Source organism: Nilaparvata lugens, chromosome 1 (genome assembly GCF_014356525.2).
Source record: "Nilaparvata lugens isolate BPH chromosome 1, ASM1435652v1, whole genome shotgun sequence".
Lineage (NCBI taxonomy): Eukaryota > Metazoa > Arthropoda > Insecta > Hemiptera > Delphacidae > Nilaparvata > Nilaparvata lugens.
The window spans coordinates 11,742,639-11,758,822 of record NC_052504.1 but is presented as its reverse complement, the minus strand read 5'-3'; the positions used below and the strand labels follow the sequence as shown (position 1 = coordinate 11,758,822).

Here is a 16,184-nt window from a genome sequence, read left to right as displayed (position 1 = left end):
GAATACTTTTTACAAAATCATTTTGTGAAACAAAATTTGTTCAATTTGACTCACTAGTATAAAGACATCTATAAAATTTAATACGTCTATGATTCTTTTTCATTGACGAAATACGTGATTTCTAGAATTGTGTTGGCAGGCAAAGAGTGGATTTAACCACACCCAATTTGACAATTTATTTGCCTTCCTGTACAGGATATTTTTTTAGTACAAAGATATTCAAGATACAAAACAAACTTGGCATCGGAGAGTGCAACTGGGGAGTATGTTAAACAAGTATTATGAACAAAATTTGCGAATTTCTCTTGAAACATCTTCTTGCACAAATATAATGCACAATATCTTCATTCTTATCTCATATTATACATTTTCTAATTAAATGACTTTCACAATAATCTATGAAATATATAGTTGAATACTAATTGCAGAACCTTACCATTAATACTTTACGATAAATGATTAATAATCTCTTTTAAAGAATCGATTTACCCATTTCTCTTTATTTTTACCAATAATTTAAATTTACAACAACATAAATTCATGCTATACCTTCCAATAATAATTTTTGGATTAACAATTATTGTAGTAATTTATAGAGGAAAAATGAATCATAGTACCTATATTATAAATATCAACTATTTTTCTAATAGGCAGGCCATGATAGCCTACGACCCACATAAAATTTTAATAAGAACGTACATAGACATCAACTTGAAAGCAGTTTTACTTGGCTTGTAATTGTCCATCTATTTTGTCAATCAATATTGATTCCATTCCAATTAACGTTCACTGTTATCTCATAACATACATTTTCTAATGAAATAACTTTCATATAATTTAAAAATTATTATTAATATGTATTTGATAATTGGATTAAAATTCAGATAACTTACCTCAAGAACTTTAGGTTGTATTTCTGACTTCATTGCAAGCATTCGTTGTTGTTCTTCTATTGGAAATAGATTCATTTGAAGATTTATTCGATCCATCAACACCGAGTGAACTGGGAACTTTTCCACCACCTTGGCTAATGAATGAGATTGGCCAAATGCTGCAAAATAAAACGAAGTAAACAGGATCAATACTTAAGTTATGATTCAAAATAATTTTCATTCAGGATAGCTGGGAACAATTCCTAGCAAACAGAAAATGATTATGATAAGGCAAAGCCTATCAATGCTATTTTGTGAACGTGTTTTCAAATGGCCCTTCACGTTTCAAGCATACAGTAACCATATTCACTTTTATTTTAAGGACTACTGAAGTTCTTGAAACTCAATAAAAATCACCCTCAAGTACCCTCAATTTGATTACCAAAAAAAAAACTAGTTTCAACTCTTCAAGGAGTCATTTTCAAGTGTAAGTGTATGGCTCTTGGAGAGTTGAAACTGTGTTTTGTGATAAAATAAAGGGGACTTGATCAATTTTATTGAATTTCGATACAGTAACAATGCTCCTAAGGCAGGATCAGAATATCTATGATTAAGTTTAATCAATATGTACAAATTTGCTAATTTCCTAATCCAGTATCCAATCACTCTTTCTGCTTAATTTCGCTTTCATTATATTCATCAAATTTACTAGGAGTTTCTTACTACACTATTGGCTACTCAGCTATGATTATTTTGAAAATATATTCAATGAGACAACCTTACATCATCGCCTGTGGTGTCAAACCGAATAAATCCAAACACATGAGTTCGCAAGAGATAAGATCGCAATTCCGCACAATTTGGCAACACAGATATTTTGTCCAAGTCTCAACTTATACTATTCAAAGTATACTACTTATTATAATATAAATAGAAATAAAAATCTCAGTAAACTTTTTTGAATTATTTTATCACATGTTTCAACATTCCTGCCATTTCAAGTCTTGAAAATGGCATGAATGTAGAAACATGTTGTGATGAAATACATAATTCAAAAAAAGGGTACTGAGATTTTTATTTCTATTTATATTACAAGTAGCCCTAAACAGAAAAGAGACAATAAAATACTTATAATGACTGGAAACACTATTGTTTTTAATTGAATGTGCACATGTCGTAAATATATGAGAGCGTACGGTAATGGAAGTGATCAAGTGATTGATTGATTCATTCATTAACAGATCTATGAGCTTATAGAACTATAATGTTCTGAGATGTGAAATACATACATTACAGAACTATAATGTGTTGAGACGTGAAGTGAAGTGAAATACATACATGTTCCACAGGCAACAAGTCTACTGGCAATCCCACAATTCAGAGCTTCTCTACTTCTTACTGCTCGAGCTGTAAGAATCCAATCCATTGCTCTAACTCTGCCAACCAACCCTTCTAAGCGTTTAACACAATTATCAGAGACAGGAACTCCTGGAAAAGACAAGATACAATGATCAAGTCAAAAACATTTTATCCTTCCACTTAGATACTTCTACAATAGTAAGTTATACTTCCATCATTGCCTCATATTTCAGGAGAGTCTAAATACCAAACTCTGCAGCTACATGTATGAACACACTATGTTGATATGTCCACATTTGCGAATAATACCAGCTTATTATTGCTATTTAATAGTCATGCCTAACCTCTTAACCTGTCCTTTTACATTTTAAACCTTAATAAAATAGTAAACACCTTAATAAAATAGGAAACATTTTAGGTTATGTTCCTAAAAATGTATGTGGTGTATAAGGTGCTAATTTTTGTTCTTCAGCTGCTCCTCATATATCCTGACATTGACTAATATAACCTACAGATGGAAATAAATTGCAAGTTGCGTTAGTTCAAATGCTGACTAATGAATAATTATTATCAAACGAAAATCCCAATTAAATGCTGTAAATCACCCCGAAGACTTCTGCTACTGCAAATATTGACAAACGGTTAAACAGCTAGATGGAAATCGCTACTGTAATATACTACTAGAAATGCTACTATACAAAAATTATTTGTCAAAATAAACAAAATAGTTCCCGGGCTGACAAATAATAAAGTAGCGCTCATCGAATTTCCATCTAGCTGTTTACCCTGTTGTCAATATTTGCAGTAGCAGAAATCTTCGGGGTGATTTGTAGCATTTAATTGGGATTTTCGTTTAATAATAATAATTATTCAAATAACCTATATTTTTGGACTTGTTTTTTTATATAAAATTGAAAAAATAATAGGTTTGGGCTTAAGCCTGCTGTTTTTCCATAAGTGTTATGTAGGCCTACTTGATTGAATGCAATGAATAGTTCCGATTAAACAACAACTGAGAAGTGTAATGGATTTTTATAATGATGACTCACCCAGTCTTCTATTAAAATAGCCGAAAAGGGCGGTGTCCTCGACAACTCTGAGGTCGCACCACAGTGCCAGGTCGAAGCCTTCTCCAACGGCAAACCCGTTTACTGCCGCCACCAATGGCTTCCTCGAAAACTCATCCAGAATTCTCTTGAAAAAAGTGAAAGCCAACTTCAATGAAAATATCATGCTTTCAATTGATCATGCCTTTTGTAACTCAATCAATTATTATGATTTACACGTGCATATAGTCTACTAATAAACGAATAGGTATTTGGATTGTTTTTCTATAACATAATCAAGGATTTTAGAATACAAAATCAAATTGAATAAATAAGTTTCTATTTCTATATCTTATTTTACTATTTCGTTTAAGAATCTTAAAAATAACTTCTAAAGCATAAAGCATTTTGAAAATAGATGAACGATCACACTTTCAATGATAATTATCATAATAGTAATAATGTATATAATTATCACTTCAAAATAATTATGTTTTTGGAATAGCCTGTTGTCCCAATCATATCGTATTTTATGATTTGTGGCTCTGTTCGTAGATAAATGAACATAGATTCAAGATTCATTTTTATTAACCATCAGGCTACAAGAGCAATAGGCAAGTCATATATACATTTTAAATGTATACATAGCGTATAATGTATAATTTTATAGCATGAAAGTTCAAGAATAAAAGATTGAGCAACAAGCAATTACATGAGTTGGGATTAATAACTACATAGAATCTTTACATTGATTCAATGGTTAGATTTCAATTTTGGAAGGAAGCCCGCTTCATAGATAGATTATTAATTTGGGAGGAAGCCTGGTCCACACGCTATAACCTATAGTCAGTATTGCATGATTACACCAGATTTGACTGTACGGGTGGACAGTAGGTATATTTGAAGTGTAGCATGAGTAAAATAAGACGTATGTAAGTAGGCCTATGTGAGTATCTGAATCAATTCACTTTCGGAAAACAAGTAGAACATATTAATAATATGAAAATGAATTTTATTCGAAAATGAATACTTATTTAAACTTACCAAGTCCTGAAACTTCTTCTGAAATGAAGAATCGGATGCTAACTCATTGCAATCCAGTCCTGAGCAAAAGTTACCACCTTCTCCACACAAGATGGCAACTTTAGATTCATCATCACTATTGAACGAATTCAGGGCTTCTTTCAACTTAACCGCTGTCTGAAAATCCAAACAGTTTCTCTTATCAGGTCTGTTGATGTGTATTGCTGTAACTGATCCTATTTTGTTTGAATATACTGTATCTGAAAAGGATACAAACCAGGATGTGTAAAATTGATGATTTTATACAAATTTGGCTGATAGATACAATATATCATGTGGAACTCATTAAGGTGATAATAATGGATTTTGCAAAACTATTTTTGTACGTATACAAACAGGATGTGTAAAATTGATGATTTTATACAAATTTGGCTGATAGATACAATATATCATGTGGAACTCATTAAGGTGATAATAATGGATTTTGCAAAACTATTTTTGTACGTATACAAACCAGGATGTGTAAAATTGATGATTTTATACAAATTTGGCTCGTATATCAGGTGGAACTCATTAATGTGATAATGATGGATTTTGCAAAAATATTTTTGTACGTATACAACACTTGAATAAAAATCAATTTTAGAGGAAAATGTGATTCATATTCTCATTTATCAAAGCACATAATAACAGAGCTTCCATTATATTAACTATTAATCGATTAATATTTATTAGCGAGACATAAGGACATCTGATTATCCAATCACAAATGTAGAACCAACTGATTCAAAAACTTACCTTTTGTTTCGCTACATTCGTCATCCTCATTTGAAGTACAAAAACATTTTTTACTCAAACGTTTACAATCCTTAAATGTTTTTTGCAATTGAGTTGGATGACATCCATTCAATATTCTTAGTGAGATCATTTTGCAGATATAAACCTAGGAGGACCTGTAATCATTAAATACACCAGTGAAAAACACACCTCTCAACTGTGTCATAACACGAGGATTTGGGAAGATGATTAAGTATAGAAAGTTACTGTGTTCTATTATCAAGTTGGTTAAAAATGAAACTACGATATACATTTCAAGATATGGTAAATTACTTTCAACTTCAGTGATTTTTAAGCTGTAGAGATATAAAAAAATGTCTCCCTCCTTCAAAAACTCCTCAAATTGCCTGAATTAGGACTGTAGTTCTAAACCAACCTGAAGCATTTATTGGTATTTACAATTTCCAAAACAATTTTTATCAAGCGTAAGAAGTAAATAAAACGAATAATTCAAATCTCTAAATATAAGATTTTGATAATACATTTGAGGATAAAAATTCCCAGCTTTTAATTTGAGATGTTTTACCGACTATGCCAAAAATCATTAAAAATATATTTTAATTTCAACAAATCCTAGTATTTTTAATCTTAGCATTGAAGACTCTACATATTTTAGACGAGCGGCTATAGCAGATCCGACGCAGCTGTAACCGTGCACCTCAACATAAAATTGTTACTCAATTATCATACTTCTCAATACAAAAATTTGATGACAGGTATGTTGGCATTGGGCTTGGATTTAGGCCCAAAATTAATGGAGACTAAAACCTACTGTGTGTGGCCCAGTATTCTAATTTTTAATGTCTTTTGATTCCGTTTTATTAAACTTATTCTCAGGTAGATTCGGCCTAATGAAGTTTAATCTATAATAACTAGGGAGACTGGGGCTAGTGTGGACAAGGGGCTGGTGTAGACAAGTCAGCTGTTCCCATCTATACTGATACAATCTCGGGAAATTAATTTTTCTTAGGTTGGCAACATGACTTCTAACCGCATGTGTAAGTTTGGAGTCGATCGCATTTGAGGTTAAGTTGGAATAAAAATACAACGTTTTTTGGCGCTTCAACTGTAAAATCTCGTCATCTTTTAAGGTAATAAATCATTCAATTATTATATGTTTGGAAAGTTTCTTTGTATTTAATTCAAATATTAGTTATATTATCTTGATTACTCAGGAATAAAGCCTCTGATTTCAATTAATTTTCAAAGTCAAATCTATTTCTTCTTAAATTGGTCTATGGGGGCTAGAGTGGACATTGCACATAGGGGCTGTTGTGGACATTGTCTACATTAGCCCCACACTACACACATAATGATTTATCACATTTACTCAATTATTAAGTAATTATAATGTGTTAAAGAGTTATTTAATTATATATTTAGATTATTTTTCAAGAATATAAATACGCCTAATGGCTGCAGTTTCTTAGGCTATGCCTCAAACATAATTATTATATCAACATTAGTTAGATTGACTAGCTTTGGTTATGGGTGACTTTAGGGATATTAATGTTAATGTTTGTGCTGGAACAATGTTCAAGACATATGGAATTGCAACCATCCTGATTATTATTCATAATCATCCATTTGAGAATTTAATTAATAAGAATATTTTTAAGGTTAGCCCAATGATTAAATTGCTTGGTACTAAAAAAACTGTCATTTTTGTTTGTTTCAGATGGTACGAACTTATGAGAGGAAAACTTCCCGTGCTGACATTTCTGAAGAGAATGTGAAGAAAGCAATACATGAGGTGATGAAGGAGAAGAAGACCATACGAGCAACTGCTGCTAAATTTGGACTCACAAGATCTATGCTCTTCAAGCGACTCAAAGCTCTAAAAGCAGGTGAGGGCAATGATTCAGAGACTGACAACACACCAAAGAAAGATGTTGCATCAAGTCTCAAAGTGAAAGGTAAGCATAAATACCATGTTCACCAAGTGTTTTCTGATGATCAAGAAAAGATGCTGCAAGAATATCTAACCAAAGCTTCATCAATGCACTATGGTTTGACTTATTTACAAGCACGAAAACTTGCATATGAATATGCAAAAAAACTGAAAGTAAAATACCCTGAAAGTTGGGATAACAATGAGTGTGCAGGTATTGACTGGATTCAGAGTTACATGAAACGCCACCCTAATCTGAGTCTCCGTAAACCTGAAAATACCAGCCTTGCACGTGCAAGTGCATTCAACAAGACAAGTATTGAAGAATTCTTTGGAAACTTCTGTGCAGTAATGGATAAATATAATTTTTCACCAGATAGAATTTTAAATTTGGATGAGACTGGTGTCACAACTGTACTTCCAAGCCCCAAGGTGATAGCAGAAACTGGTAAGAAACAAGTTGGCCAAATAGTAGCAAGAGAGAGAGGGGAACTAGTCATAGTCTGTGCCATAATTATTGCAAATGGCAATAGTTTAGCCCCAGTTTTTATTTTCCCAAGACTTCGTTACAAGAGTCATTACCTTGCTGGAGCTCCTACTAGAAGCCTAGGATTTCCATCCAATACAGGTTGGATGACTGCTGAACACTTCTTGAAAGTTCTACAGCACATAAAAGAGCAAACAAACTGTACAAAAGAGAGGCCATACCTTTTGCTGTTGGACAACCACACTAGTCATATTACTTGGAAGCTGTATCTTTTGCCAAGGACAGTGGCATTGTACTTTTAACATTTCCACCTCATTGCTCACACCGGCTTCAACCATTGGACATTGGTGTGTTTGGTCCTTTCAGAGCCGCTCTGAGGGTAGCTTTCAATGATCTAACTCGCACACTGTCTTCAAAAAACACAGGGATAAGAGTGGAACACATTGCTAGTCTTGTAGGTAAAGCTTATCTCAATTCATTCACGCCAAAAAATATTGTGTCTTCTTTTTCAAAACCTGGAATTTGGCCTGTGAATAGACTTGCATTCTGTGATGAAGATTTTCTGTGCAGCTACGTTACTGACAGGCCACCACCATCTGATAACACAACAAATGATGTTCCCATGATTCCACAAACTAATCAGACTCAAAAGGAAATCCTCACAATTGCACCAACTCCTCAAACTTCGAATGAGACTGCCATGCTTGCACCGACTTCTCCATCTTCATCCTCCATCATTGAGATCACTCCTTCAAAGACTCCATCTTCATCAATCATCAAATCTACGAATTCAAGGCAAGATGTTAACATCACACCTGAAAATCTTCTGCCTTTTCCTAAAGCTGGACCCAGGAAAATTTCTTCAAGTGGGAGGGAAAGAGGAAAATCTCGAGTTTTCACCGAAACTCCAGAAAAGAAACGTTTGGAAGATATAGAAGAAAAAGAAATTGGTTGAGAAGGAAGAAAAATTGAAGAGAAAAGTAGAGAGACAGACAAGTAAACGTCTCAGATTCTCTTCAAAAAAAGATTCAAGCTTCGAAAGTGAAGAGTCCGAAATAGAAATGGATCTAGAATCAGAGAATGAAGCCTTCAAAGACAGTGACAGTGATAGTGATCTTCCTGAGCCTGAACCTCTGGATAGGCCTAATTGCAATTCGAAACAGGGAGATTTTGTAATTGTGAAATTTGAAAGCTTCAAAGGAAGTCTTGTTTACTATGTTGGACAATTGCAGAGTAGAATTTTAGATCATGAATATGAAGTGAAATACCTCAGGAAAAAGCAGAAGAAATTCATATTTCCAGATGTGACAGATGCATCAACAGTTGACATTGGAGATATTTGCTTCAAGCTTCCAAAACCAGTGGAAAAAAGAGGAACAAAGAGGACAGCCAATTATTTTAGTTTTGAAGTAAACTTCAAAAATTATTATATCAAATAATCTGAAGGCTTAGCAATTTCAACTTATTATTCCATTTTTAATCTTATAAATGACTCACAGATTTCTTAAATAATGTGTTATTAATAAAATTATTGTAAAAAGTAGATTTTTTTATTTTGTCCACTCCAGCCCCACTCGAAAATATTGATTGTCTACTCAAGCCCCATATAGGGGCTAAAGTAGACATTTGTAGAATTATTTTAAAATTAGATTTCCATCCCCAGAACATTAATTTTTGCACATGTTCTGAGTCTGTTATATAGGTAAATAGAATACCTATGCAAAGTATGTGAATTTGGTCGATAATAACGGTTTTCCAAGTTTTTATAGCAAAATGAAAAAAGTGTCCACACTAGCCCCAGTCTCCCTATCAACAATAATTATTATTCATTAATTCATTTTGTCGGCGTGATTCGTAGTCCGACTCTACATACAAAACTTCATATAAATAGAATTACGTTTACAAAGCACGTGTTTTTTCGAATAATAGATGTAAAAGAAAATAAATTATTAAAAATTGAACGGAATACAAAACATTACATAAGTTCTAGAAAAGGAGATATAATATAGAGGACCTAATGGAAACAGTTATTAATCAATGCTTGAAACAAAATTCAGGTAGCCGAAGAAACCCTTTTTCCAACTTACCTTAACATTTACTATTAATAATAAGCTATATTGCAAAATTCAAAATAGCATATACGTTTTTGCTTTTCTTAAATACCGTATTTTTCCCTAAATATTTACATTCACAAAATGAGAACAAGAGGTTAAGTACACCATAAGCATAACCTCAAATTTATGCAAACATATTTCGTCTGCTGATTTTCAACAGCTGACTGTTACACGGATTTTTAAGCGGGCAATTCAAATGTACGTAAAAATCATGTTCCACTGGAACAAGGTTTGTTCAATGCTGCTATAGTGAGGTCCACGTTATAATGGCAGTGGATAAAGATAGGAGAACAGCGTTACCAATTCTCTGCCTTAATTAATTATATTTTCCTACAGTTACGTTGAAAAGTGGCCATTGCTGCACTGATTACAGAACGCAAAGAATCACTTTTCCGCTCTAGTGCGGGAATAGTATATTTCGCACCTAGGGCCGAAAATGAGACTTTTCCGGCTGGAAATCAGTTTTCAAGTCCGAGGACTAGAAAAGATTGAGAGCCGGAAAAACATTTTTGCCTGTGGTGCGAACGCTATTTTTTGCCACATAGAAAAATAAACAATATATAAATGAGAATAATTGTTCATTAAGCACTTCCGAAAGCAAAAGTGGAAGGTCATAGCTCTAGCAAATCTGAGGTAATCTGAATATCAGGAAATTGTCCAAGTATTTTTATTTTTTATTCTGATTTGTCTAAATAACCTACAAGATTATGTTCAATTTTGGGGGAGGTTGAGTTTATACTTCTTTATTCTTTCAAATGACAATAAGATGATATTATCATAAATGTTTTAATTATTGAATAATAAACACAAATAATGAAAAGTTTTTTGATCAGCTGTTTTAGCACACTTGAAATTTGGCCAATCTGAATGTCAACGTCAACAATGCTTGTTGTCATCGACTTAGGAAGTTCAAGTTAGAGGTTCTACCCATCTCTGAAAGTCGAATTTGAATACTTTATAATATATATCTTATCTGTATTTCATTCATCCAAATAGAATGATAGTATATTATTGCAGAATACTTTATTCAATTCTAGAAGCATAAACTGATTCAGTTTCTTAAACTATTTGTAAAAACGTTCAGCACCATGGATATTGCCAAAGTAGTTCCACCAGGTTTCTTGATAAACAAAGTACTATGAGGTTTGAGGTTAGATTCTATTATACTCTGAAAATCGAATTTGAATAGTTTATAATATATAAATCTATTCATCCAAATAAAATGATATTATCTTATTGCAGAATACTTATTCAACTCTAGAAGCATAAACTGATTCCGTTTCATAAACCATTTTGTAAACACGTTCACATCAAATCAGAATCAGCTGACTTCAAGGTTATTTTACAGCCCTAGGGCCGTAAAACATTTACCGGCCTGGTCAGAAAACAGTCATTTTCGGCCTCCATATGACGCACGAAAACCAGCTCATTACATCCAAGTGGGGCGAAAAAATTTACGGAGCTGGTTTTCGTGCGTCATATGGAGGCCGAAAATGACTGTTTTCTGACCAGGCCGGTAAATGTTTTACGGCCCTAGGGCTGTAAAATAACCTTGAAGTCAGCTGATTCTGATTTGATGTGAACGTGTTTACAAAATGGTTTATGAAACGGAATCAGTTTATGCTTCTAGAGTTGAATAAGTATTATGCAATAAGATAATATCATTTTATTTGGATGAATAGATTTATATATTATAAACTATTCAAATTCGATTTTCAGAGTAGGATAAAACTTCTAACCTAAACTTCCGAAGTCAACGACAACAAGCATTGTTGACGTTGACATTCAGATTGGCCAAATTTCAGTGCTAAAACAGCTGATCAAAAAATTTTTCATTATTTGTGTTTATTATTCAAGAATCAAAACATTTATAATAAAATCATCTTATTGTCAATTGGAAGAATAACAAGTATAAACTCAACCTCTTACATAATTGAACATAATCTTTTAAGTTATTTAGACAAATCAGAATAAAAAATAAAAATACTTGGACAATTTCCTGATATTCAGATTACCTCAGATTTGCTAGAGCTATGACCTTCCTTTGCTTTCGGAAGTGCCTAATAAACAATAAATTATTCTCATAATTATATTGTTTATTTTTCTGTGTGGCGAAAAATAACGTTCTCACCATGGGCAAAAATGTGTTTCTAGGCCCTAGGCGCGAAATATACTATTCTGCACTCCAGATTAGCAACATGGCAACGCAAAATACTTAGTAGGTTATATGGAGCAACAGTGCAGCAAAATCAAAATGAAGTTGGTAACAGTGACTGGGCTGCTATAGTGAGCAGAGGTGCAACGAAGCACAACGCGCAAATTATTAGTATTAGATATTAACCAAGGACAACATTTTTATTCAATTTGACAATAAATTAAGGTTTTTATCAATAATAAAATTACACAGAAAAACATTTGATGCATTTCAGGCAATTTTACCCATAATTACCCACTTTTCATATTCAATGGTAACTGTAGGAAAAACTTAATGTGAAATACGTGCGCAAAGTTCCTCTGCTGCACTCAAGAAACCATTACTCAAGTAAACGTTTCTTTCGGTGCAGCAAACTGTTACTTTGCGCACTAGTTGCACAAATAACTATTCTGCATTGTCAAAAACGAATATGGCATCGTTGCGGAGCTAGAAAAGGATAGTACTACCTGCTTTGTCGAATCCTCGAATGATAGACAAGGATAGCAAAATCAAAGTTAATCAAATACTGTCATAAAAAATAATATATCGAGTGACCTGGCTGGCTCAGGTCTGGTGTCAGAGTTTTCAGGTCGCCGCTGATCAATTTCAGGGCCTCTGACATGACCTAACGACTGCTTTTTAGGCAGCCGGGACCGACGGTTTAAAGTGTCCATCCGAAACACTGTCATTATAACGTGGATCTCACTATAATTGTTATAATTCCTACTATCCTGTAGTTTACTTCAATGATAATCATTATTCTATTTATAATAAATTATTGTAACTATCTAATATATACAGGGTGATTCATAATTATGGTAAACTAATTTAATAAGTGATAGTAGAGGTAAAAATAAGAAAAAAAGTTCTTATAAACATATATCCATAAACGCTTCATTAGCGAGCTATACAGAGTGAAAGATTTAGCCCAGGATTCAGTTCCTCTGGTGAAATACACCGATGCTGAATTGTTTGGGGACTAGTTTTTGAAAAACTTATGCTGGATTCATATGGAAAAATATCTGAAAAACTGAATAAAACTAGTCTGGAATCTGTAGTGTGAGTAGTTTTTGAGAAAAAAGTTGAAATATGCAAAAAATTCAAGTAGAAAAACACAGACTTCTACGTTTGATGCCCAATAACTTTCTTTAATGACCAGTAAACAAATAATTTTTCGCAATAAAAATTGTAGAGAATTTAATTTTGAAAAGAATGATGTAAGCTGTGTAAACTAAATTTGAATAAAAGTTGGATAAAATGTATTCTTATGTAGTACATTACACCACAAAAATTTGCTGTTTTATGTGGAGAGAACCAATAACTCATAGGTTGTAGCTGATTGCAAATAAAATATTCGATTTTTTATGAAAAGTTTTTTTTTATTTGAAAGTAGCATATCTGAATGACATTAAACTTATACCAAAAGACTAGTAGATTATACCATTAAGCCTGGGAGTAAGCTCGAACAGAAGTAGATGATCTCCTATGATTCCTGCCCAAATGTTTACTGAAAACTGATGTTGTGGAAGATTGGGATTGATGGCATGAGGATTCTCAGCTGCCCAAATATGTTAGTTGTGGACATTAACGATAGCTGTTCTTGTAAAGTGTGCCTCGTCGGTAAATAAAACAGTTGTTAAAAAGTTTGGGTAAATAAGTTTTACTAAAAACCATCGGCAAATACCAGCACGGGGAATACAGTCTCGTGGCAATAGAGTATGAACTTTCTGGAGGTGGTATGGATGTAATTGTTGCTCTTTTAGTATCCTCCAAATAATAGCTTGATTGACATTAAACTGCACTGACAATTCTCTCGTGTTCTTCTCGGGATGTTCATGAATTTCATTAAGAACTTGTTCTTCTAACTCAACAGTCTTAGTAGATCAGGGTCTGCCTGCATAAATAATGTGCTCTTTGGATATCAAAGAATCTGTCTCATACAGACGTTGATGAATAGTGGCAAAAAACCTTGAACTTGAACATACTCTGTTAGGAAAGTTCTCTTGATACAAACGTCTTGCTTCAGTACTATTACAGTAGTGTCCCATTCCATACATTAATTCCATGTCAGCTAATTCGAAGTATGAATAATGTCTAAAATTACCTGCCATTTTTTAAAAAAGTTAACACTTAACACAAAAGCAAAGTGAAATGGTTACAAATAACTGGTTAATAGGTTGAACAAAAAACACAGTGTGGTTACAGTAGGCCTAACTTACAGTTTGTTTTTTTTTGTTCAACAGTGAGCTAAAATATTTCTGAAAATAATTTTCAGCTGATAATTTCTTTTAAATATACTATTATTTAGAACAAAATAAATCAGCTGTTTTGGAACAGCTGTTCTTGAAATCAATGTTCTATTTGAAATCAGCTACAACCTATGAGTTATTGGTTCTCTCCTCATAAAACAGCAAATTTTGTGGTGTAATGTACTACATAAGAATACATTTTATCCAACTTTTATTTAAATTTAGTTTACACAGCTTACATCATTTTCTTCAGAATTAAATTCTCTACAATTTTCATTGCGAAAAATTATTTGTTTACTGGTCATTACAGAAAGTTATTGGGCATCAAACGTAGAAGTCTGTGTTTTTCTACTTAGATTTTTAGCATATTTCAACTTTTTTCTCAAAAACTACTCACACTACAGATTCCAGACTAGTTTTATTCAATTTTTCAGATATTTTTCCATATGAATCCAGTATAAGTTTTTCAAAAACTAGTCCCCAAACAATTCAGCATCGGTGTATTTCACCAGAGGAACTGAATCCTGGGCTAAATCTTTCACCCTGTATAGCTCGCTAATGAAGCGTTTATGGATGTATGTTTATAGGAACTTTTTTTATTATTTTTACCTCTACTATCACGTATTAAATTATTTTACCATAATTATGAATCACCCTGTATATAAGAAAGGTTATTAATGTTATTATAAAATAGCCATCATTATAATTTGTCTGTATATTGGTTAATGCAAACTCTGTCCAAACTATGGAGAATTCATAATAGAAACATATAAGAGAAAGTGATGTATGAATAAAGCGGAATGAAGCTTAGCCCACATGGGCATTTGCAAAAAAAGAGAGCAATTTGATTAGATATCCGCAGAGCAAAATTCCTTTTGATTATTCCAAAAGATTCCTTTTGGCACTTCCAAGTCTTACTGGATATGTCCAGTGCGTCTGAGGGTTTGTGTAGGCAAAGAGCTGATAGTAATTTGCCATTCTTTTATCTAAAATTCTAGTCCAAAGGCTATTAATCAGGCTGTGCACCACGCTTTTGGAAACTTTCTACAGGGAAAATTTTTTTCTAATTTATTTGCTACCAATCGAAATGTATCTCCCTCAAGATTCTACATTAGGCGCTCATAAAAAAGCCATTTGCACAACATTTACCTCTCATCAAATACATTATTACAAAATCCAACATACCAGACCTGCTTATTGTTTATGATAACGGTACTTTTGTTAAAATTCTACAACTTAATCTTGTATTTCTAGTCTTGAATATACCTTACAGTACTTGAGAGAAAAAATGTATGACTGGCAGCCAGAAAAAGCTTTTGAATTTAATTGTTTTAATGCGTCACGCACATCCTCATTTCTAAATTCCATACAATCATAAAAAAATTCACCCTCAGCCAGTATCGTTCAAAAAGAAAATCATCTTTGGAGGTGGATAATCATGATGATTATAATAAAATAATGATGATCAGCAAACAGCAATGATGATCAATAACATGAGTATTATGAAGAACCAAAGAATAAAGAACTTAAATCGAAAGGTCAATGTTTAGCAAGCTCTTGCTCGATACATGAACATGATTTTTATATATTAAATCATATAGGTTTTATAGAATAGATGGTATATATTACTATTATAATAGTTTCAGAATTGTTACTGTATTTAGAAAACAGATAGAGATACTATGAAAACTTATTTCAAAAATGAAGACAATAATATCATCTGAACAATCATATATTTTCAAGACACAAATCAAATTCGAAAATACTCTATAAACGTTCACAGATAGATCCCTCCATTGGAACAATATTTACAGCAATTATCGAAAATATGAACACAGTCAAATACAATGACATTGATGCATTACATTCCAAGAATTAGAAAACTTATAATAAAAAGGAATATTGTTTGCTAACTTTAGAAACAAGAATGGTTTTAACGAATTGGAAATTAGTCACATGCTTTGAGATAGAACAATTCATTATTTAGGAAGACTGGAATATTGATTTTTTTATAAAACAACCTAAAAAATGATTTACAAAAATTTAAAAGGTAGATAATTGAGAGAAAAGGAGATTTCAAGACGTGTTACAAGGATTTGGAGAGAAATCAAA

General features: G+C 32.6%; 1 protein-coding gene across 3 annotated transcripts in view; it reads right to left on the bottom strand.

Moving 5' to 3' along the window:
- LOC120351797 (probable enoyl-CoA hydratase echA6) overlaps positions 1 to 9,787 on the bottom strand; it is a 35,428-nt gene extending 25,641 nt beyond the window's left edge. The window contains exons 1-6 of one of the 3 annotated variants that reach the window (XM_039430142.1): positions 9,603 to 9,787; positions 5,099 to 5,253; positions 4,322 to 4,560; positions 3,281 to 3,425; positions 2,211 to 2,360; positions 894 to 1,051 (exon numbers count right to left, since the gene is read on the bottom strand). In XM_039430142.1, the coding sequence (XP_039286076.1) occupies positions 894 to 1,051; positions 2,211 to 2,360; positions 3,281 to 3,425; positions 4,322 to 4,560; positions 5,099 to 5,228 (822 nt within the window). In that variant the 5' untranslated portion in view covers positions 5,229 to 5,253; positions 9,603 to 9,787. The remainder of the gene's footprint in view (positions 1 to 893; positions 1,052 to 2,210; positions 2,361 to 3,280; positions 3,426 to 4,321; positions 4,561 to 5,098; positions 5,254 to 9,602) is intronic. The other 2 variants (XM_039430155.1, XM_039430150.1) reach the window with 2 other exon arrangements.
- Positions 9,788 to 16,184: the final 6,397 nt, after the last annotated feature.